Source organism: Haplochromis burtoni, unplaced genomic scaffold, assembly GCF_018398535.1.
Source record: "Haplochromis burtoni strain Fernald_Lab_line unplaced genomic scaffold, NCSU_Asbu1 Contig_31, whole genome shotgun sequence".
Taxonomy (NCBI): Eukaryota; Metazoa; Chordata; class Actinopteri; order Cichliformes; family Cichlidae; genus Haplochromis; species Haplochromis burtoni.
Window position 1 is genome coordinate 3,238,271 of NW_024582392.1, and position 7,792 is coordinate 3,246,062.

Below are 7,792 nucleotides of genomic sequence, written 5' to 3' on the forward strand. Positions count from 1 at the left end.
ATCTCATGACACTTGTTTAATCAGCTACCATCTCTCCTGTGGACTTTTTAATGTCTACAGTCTCAGATCAACACAGCCCAGCCCTTCCCATATTAGATTCTTGATGAATGTGTGTTGTTGTTATTCAGCCTGGTTCAATGTGCCCCTTTTTAACTTTGAGCACCCGCCCCTTTAAACCTCTCTGCACGGCCCTGAACATCTAACTATCAAAACAATTTTTCTTGTGGATTTAAGGAAGATTTTTTATAACTTTATTTGAAATTGTAAAGTGCACTGTTAGTCATTCCAGTTCAGTTTGTACAGTAGACATACAGGGCAAATAGGAGTGGATTTCGGGAAAATAAAGAGACGTACTCTAAAAACGATGACGAACGATCCAGTGTAACGCGGTGATTGGCTGATCGGCCTGCGACTCAACCGAGTTCTCCGGAGACGGAAGGGGCGGGACAAGGCGTTAGAGGCGGGGTACAGTGGAATTATCATGGCGGGATGCATGAAAATCATAAACGGTTTTATTTCAGCAAACGCTAGATTAATGGTTCTTGCGGTGCTCCTTATGTGTTTACCTCAAATCTCACAACAGGATACGGGTAAGAAGCGGTCTTGTGAAGCAGAAACATACACCGCGAGTTACACGGGGGCATATTTCGAACTGGTTTTGCTCAGGCTAATTATTGTTAGCTTGTGTTCAGTCTTTGAGTCAGTGAGACCGCAGAAAGGTTATTGTATGGTGAACATTGGTGGCTATTTTCTAAGATTCCTACATCTTGATTATTCCCTGGCTCCGGTTGTGTGTTCGTATAAATAATAAATTAGACTAAACATTATTTATGCAGCTCTTTCAGATTTGTTAGGTTTAAATTTGTCGAACCGAAACCCTAGAAACCTGCATGAACTTGCCCGAAAAGAGGTTTCAGTTAACAACTTGAATGCTTAGCCTATAATTTAAAGTAAATGCAAATTATTATTAACTCTGTCCCGAAACGGAAATATTTCCTGAGAAAAACTGAGTAAACAATGAGAGTTCAAATGTGTTCTGGTCAAAGGTTATTCTTGCACAAACAATATTGCTTATAAGGTACAATGGCAGTTGCAGTCTTACTATTTATTGGCATGCATCCCAGGTGAAGAACATGAAATAACTAATCTGCGGGATGGTGACGAGTATGTCATGTCAGGATCCAACCGGTTCTGTTACAGAAACACCGTATTGCCAACCTGGAGGCAGACATGGACAAGAATTCAAGTAGGTGAATCTGCCAGCCCACAACTGGTAAAATACTGAAATTTCTTTCTTTCTTTCTTTCTTTCTTTCTTTCTTTCTTTCTTTCTTTCTTTCTTTAAAATCATCCCTCAGTTTGGGTATGTTAGTGGTCTAATGTAATCTACTCTAACATACTTCAAATTTTATTTACAGCTTGACAGTCAGCTAAAAAGAGCCTCTGGATTAAATTTGTGAGTGATATAATATTACCAATATCTGACAGGTCAAAGTGTGGAGTTCAAAGGTGTTTAAGGTGGACACTGTGGAAGGTGAGGAGGAGCTGCAGGAGCTTGATCGCTTCAGTTTTTGGGGCTGGTTCCAGAGCCTGCTGCGAGAGAAGCACAATGAGACTGTTATTAACGTCAGCCTGTTCAGCAAGAAGACATGCTTCAAGGTTGATCCTATTGGCAATGCGCAATACACTGTCAAACCCATTCGCAGTAAGTGGGATGGGGGTATGGAATAAAACAAATTTGCTGGTTATTGGCAGTTAAAATATGGGTGTTTTACTGTTCTTCATTCCCTTGCAGAGTTTGATATATATCTATTCTCGTTATTCCTCGCTGGAGCATTGCTGTTTTTCTTTGCAGACTCACTCAGCAGGTAATTTTTTCTCATGGACTAAAGTTTCTTTTTCAGGTTTGTTGGGTTTATCATAGTAATTGATATATTTTTTTCACCACCTGTATGAAGGAGTCAGGCTTTCTTCTATTCTGCCGGTATGAGCACTGGCATGATTGCCTCTCTCATAATCCTCTTTTTCATTCTGGCACGCTTTTTACCAAAGGTAAAGTTTTTAATTTTTATCCAAAATCCAAGTTTTTAAAAAATATTGAATATCTCTAATATGTTTGATATTTATACCATTTGTGTTTGTTCCTTCACACAGAAAAGCCCCTTTTATGTGTTGATAGTTGGAGGCTGGTCATTCTCTGTGTACGCAATCCAGCTTGTGTTCAGGAACCTCAGCATTATTCTTCGAGAGCACTGGCATGTGGCATTAGGTACAGACTCTTCATGGACAGGTTGTGACTAGCTGATAACTGAGGACCAAAGCAAATATCCTAATATTTAAAAAAAAAAAAATTGTGTTGTCAGTGTTAATCTAGTTAAAATGACGTTAACGCCATAACTGCATTAACGCGGCAAATCTCTGTTAACGAGTTATCACAGATTGCTGGACGGTGCCAACATGTTAAAAGGGGCGATCCGCAGTGACTCATTAACAGAGATTTGCCACGTATATACACACATACATATATTTTTACAGCTTCTGATTATTCCGCTAATCAAAACTTAAAGTGATAGATAATTAATCAGCCATAAATTTCTATCTGTGCGCTTAACCTTATAAAAATCAAGCATTATTTTTGAATTATTTAGGGTTTTAGACTGTTAAAAATATAACCTAAGCAACAAAGCAGCTCGTCGGTCATGGAGGAGTTTTCACTTGGGTCCATATGTTCTTTTGGTAGTGATGCACTTGTCATTGTTATCACCCCACTGGGCGGGTGGGGTAGGTGAATGCGAGAACAAGGCAACATACGAATGTAAACATTGATATGATAGCTGTATCTACCAAAAATCTCAGATAAGTTTGAATCTCAGTGACTTCAACCTCAAGGGCAAGGTCAGAGGTCAAGTTTTCTGAAAATCTTGTGAATGTTAATAATTTGAGCACAAGATGATGTAGGATTGGGAAATATTTGTATCTACTATGAGGCTGAGGGGTTGCACTGGCGGCTACCAGTATTTTGTCATTTTGCAGCTGCAAAATCAGTGACTGTTTGATTTTAAAGCAAACGATCACTATGTGATTGAAGTAGGGACTTTAAACTTTAATTCATGGAGTTTAAGAAAACTATTGTTTTAACTGTTTAGAAATTACAGCAATTTTTATTTGCATTTCCCCATTTTCAGAGGCTTAGAAGGAATTGGACAAACTAACAAAAATAAAAAATATATAACAATTTTGTATAATACTTGGATGTTTCATGAACCCATGGGGGGCACCAAATGCTGTGTTTCTTCCCTTAAGATGTTCCGTTCGATCTTTACTGCAGCAGTCTCCAGTTGCTGCTTGTTTGTCAGTTTTTTTTCTTCAGTAACTAAAATTATGGTCTTTTAATTTGAAATCAGGTGACTGATGAATATCTAATTTCTTTGTGTTGAAAAACTTTTGCTGTGGGGCACTATCATTTTAACTGAAGATCTGTCTTACCAGTTTCTGAGCAAAAAGGAAAACCCTTTACATTCAGAAATCATCTTGCTACATCTATCAACAATCACAGCATCAATAAACACTAGTGACCCAGTTCCATTGGCAGCCTCTGCAAGTTCTTTTAAATGTTTTGTGACACACTGACATCTGGCTTTCTTTTTCTGGAATGTAACCTGCGGTTTGCTCCTTGTTGTTGAAACTGTTTGCTTGGTCAATAATCCAATTACTTCATAGCATTTGAAAATGGGAAATTGTATAAAAATGGCTGTAAGTGTAAAACTTTGTTCTAAAAGTAAAGCATATGGGCATTTGGTACATAACTTTGCAGTGATTTAACTATTTTTAATGCAGTGTAAAAACATCTCTCTCTCTCTCTCTCTCTCTCTCTCTCTTTGTTTGCTTGTTTTTTTTGGCAGGTTATGTAGCAATTGTGGGATTCATCAGCTTTGCTGTGTGTTACCGTTATGGCCCTCTGGTTGATGAGAAGAGCATTAACATCCTGTCGTGGACCCTGCAGCTCTTTGGTCTGCTCCTGGTTTATTTAGGAATTCAGATTCAGCAAGTTGCCTTCGCTCTTATTGTAGCTGCTTTGTTTACCAAAAACCTGGGGTACCCAGTCTATCTGCTGGTTGCTGCATGGAGGTATGCATTTTAAAATGCTGACACAAGGTGGCGTAAGAGCACAGTGTACTGTGGATAATTGTTCCTCAGGCAGTATAATCTGACTTCTGTGGTAAACACACACTTAGTTTCACAGAATAAATGAAGAAAAACACTTTTCTATTGCATGTTCTTAACACGGTAAATTATTTTATGTGAACTGCTGAACCTAAAAGTAGTGATACTGTGCTTGTTGTAGAATAAAGAACAATAGTCATATTAAGTTCATATAATATGGATTTATTTAAGCCATGAAAATACTCTTTTTGCAGAAAAATCAAGCAGTACATCCACTGGAAGCCACAGCCACGACGCCTGCTGACTGAGGAGGAGTATCAGAAGGAAGCTGAGGAAGAGACTCGGCGGGCTCTGGAGGAGCTGCGGAAATATTGTAACAGCCCAGAGTTCAGCCCGTGGAAGACAGTCTCTAGAATTCAGTCTCCAAAAAGGTGGGTTTTATGCTCGTACATTTGTCATTTGCTAATTAAGCCAATTTTGGCTTAACTTCCCCCTAATCCTAAAATAAAGAGAGGAGTGTTATATCTACTAATTGTTTTCTGATTCAGTTATGTTTCTTATAAAATAATTTATTTTAAGTTTTCATTTTTATTATTGCCTTGCAACTTTCTGAAATCATCTATACAAAACTAATGGGAGACTCAATATTGAACAATATTGATCACCAATAGCTGACTGCTTTAGACACTGTTTATAATACAAACACCCCTTAATTACACAGTAAATTGCTGTAACCATATTTTTTTAAGATCATTTCTAAAATCTGTAAAAAAAATATCTGCAATACAAAGACTGCAATAAATCAGCTAATGTCACAAATTTTAGGCTTCTTGTCTGGATAAATGACAACCATTAAAATTGCTACTTTATGCCAGAAACATTACAAATATTGCTAAAATCATATAAGAACTTTCTATCTAGCTTATTTATCAGTAAGCCTTTTCTGCACTGCTTGTGCAATAATGTTTTAAACAACAAACCTGGAGGAAGAACATTTGAAAAACCCACTTTACAGACACCAAAGTAATGATTTGAATCAAACAGCATTTGCAGAAACTGCTTTAGTTCATGGTTTCTGCTGAGTGATTCATTTTCCCAGTATGCATATTCAAATGCACTTTATGAATGATATCTTTTGTTTTTCCTCACTTATCTAGAAGAAAAACAAGCAAAACAGTATTTTCACTTTGAAACACCTATCTGTCAAATGATCTTCATTGGTTTTGCTGTCTAAAGGGGCGTCACTAAATCTATGACCTAAACTTCAGTAAGAATGTGCGACATTTCTCATATCTTAACATTACTTCCGATATATCGTGCCACAAAACTTTCTATGTAATCCAGTCATGACTGGCAAACACTCACACTACATTTGCAATTTTGAGTCAAGGGTTTAAATACAAGGTACATTGGTAGCCTGTCCTGTGTAAAATGTAAATAAATAAATGAATAAAGATCTGAATGCAGTGATTATAAACCATTATTGTATTTACAGAGCATGGAAAAATCAAGTATTTAAACATTTTAATGTCTGGGACATTTCAGTATTTCGTGAAATAAAATGCATGTCTCAAGAAAGTTGAGATGGGGCAAAAAAAGGCTGGAAAAGTAAGTGGTACTTTAGGATTTGGCAACTAATTAGGTTAATTGGCAACAGGTCCTGTCAGAAACAGGAGGTTGACATTAATAAGGGATAACTAGCGTGTGTGTGTGTGTGTGTGTGTGTGTGTGTGTGTGTGTGTGTGTGTGTGTGTGTGTGTGTGAGAGAGAGAGAGAGAGAGAGAGAGAGAGAGACATGTATAACAAAGACTAAGTATTGCAGCATGCTTTGGTTCAGTTTTGGTCCACGATGTCGTCATGCTTACCCACAGGTTTGCTGATTTTGTCGAAGGCTCCCCACACTTGATGCCTAACGAGGTGTCCGTCCATGCTCAGGAATACGGTTTTGGAGGATCTTTCTTTGAGGATGAACTCTTTGATACAGACGACGAAGATGACAACGATATTGTACCTGTGATGAAACCAGAGTGAGACGCCGCAGTGTTGGAAACAAAAACACTTATTACTGCCTTTCAGAAAGGTGATGGGAGACCCAGACTGACTTTTAAATGGCTTCTTTGGAGGCGGGATTAGCGGCATCCCTGAATTCCAGGATAAAGAGCCATTTTGTATCACCACAGGCAAAGTAAACAAAGTACTGTCAAAGAATGTGTAATACTTCTTTATTTCAGGGAATTAAGATTTCTGTTGAGAGGTTTAAAGACAGTGAAAGCTGAGACTTGCATGTTTCTTTGTGCCCAGTTGTGGCCCAGACAAGTTTTCAGTTTTCTAAACATATTTTGTTTACAGCCTTTGGCTCTAATTGGATTTTCTGCTGTGGAATGTAATGAGATTATGCTTGTAGATCACTATTACCAGTTATTACTGTAGTTTCCTGCTTGGGAAGAGAAAGAGATGTCATTTTTTAAATTTGACTTATTTCATTCATTTTAAACAAAAGCCATCAGTAGAAGTGTCCCCAAGTAATGTCAGCATGGCTTTATCATATGCCTTTGATGCAAAAAAAAAAAAGAAGTTATTTTTCTTGTTTAGTGTCGGTTGACACAATTGTCATGTCAAGCACCTTTATTTTTGCAAAGTAAAGACTCTGTAGTATCAGAGAGACAAGTTCAAGGATGCAATGAACTCTTATTAGCAGCATCTGGCATCAGTGGGAGGAAGATTTCGAGGGGCCAAGTTCGGGCTGGATGAAAATGAGTAATGCAGTAACAATACTTATTTATCATATAAAACATTTTGTTGTGTTGCGCTTGAACAATCCTTCCATCACACCAACACATGACGTGTCATCATTAATGACATATTACCATATGTAGGTAAAGCCCCCGGTCAAACAGGCCTCTAGAAGGGAAAATTGTGTATTCCCTAATGCCAGATACCTGTGAATGTAAAATTTGAATTTTAGTCATCTAGCAGTGACTAGATGTTACAAGGATTTGGGGTCACTCGCAGGGGAATAAAGCGGCCTTTTTAAAAAAAAAGAAAAGAAAAAAAAAAAGCAGGCATAATGTAAGCATTCAGTTATATGGTGTGAGTGTGGATTATAATTCTTGATTATTTAGGTTGTGCTACTGTCTTTCTTGGTTTACTTCTATTCACTTTTGTTTAGTAGGTGGCCTTTCTACCAGCTCTATCCCCGTCCTGGTACAGAGCCAGTTCTACCTTGATGCCTTTTAGGAAGCAACCCACATTTCGGTTTGAATTTGGTCACAGCAGTTTTGTGGTGCTGTGTTGGTGCCAGGTTTGTTTGGTGGTCTGGTCAAAATGCCACGACTTCGGTGAATGAAATTAGCATGGGAATCTTTTAAGAGGACCTGCTTGTTTTAATAAAATACTTCTTTTCCACCAATTTGATGTCTGAGCCCAATTCTGTCCTGCTTCTTTTTGACAACCAGGTCACATTTCAACAGGTTTAACAACGGATTTACTAAAGATCGGATCATTTTTTGAAAATAAAATCAGGTAGTGGATTGCACCTGGCAGGGCTTTTCTGTGTCGAGTTTGCATGTTGTCCCCGCACTCCAGCTTCCTCCCACAGTCCAAAGACATGTAGTGGTGTTGGGTTAACA

The 7,792-nt window shown here is 38.0% G+C and overlaps 1 protein-coding gene across 1 annotated transcript; it reads left to right on the forward strand.

Annotated features, from left to right (window-relative positions):
* Positions 1-432: 432 nt before the first annotated feature.
* nemp1 (nuclear envelope integral membrane protein 1) lies at positions 433-7,572 on the forward strand. Its single transcript, XM_005918937.3, has 9 exons — positions 433-590; positions 1,125-1,246; positions 1,488-1,704; positions 1,795-1,867; positions 1,958-2,051; positions 2,154-2,268; positions 3,902-4,127; positions 4,418-4,594; positions 6,035-7,572. Exons 1-9 carry the CDS (start codon positions 482-484, stop codon positions 6,192-6,194), a joined length of 1,293 nt encoding a protein of 430 aa, XP_005918999.1. The 5' UTR covers positions 433-481; the 3' UTR covers positions 6,195-7,572.
* The last annotated feature ends 220 nt before the right edge of the window (positions 7,573-7,792 follow it).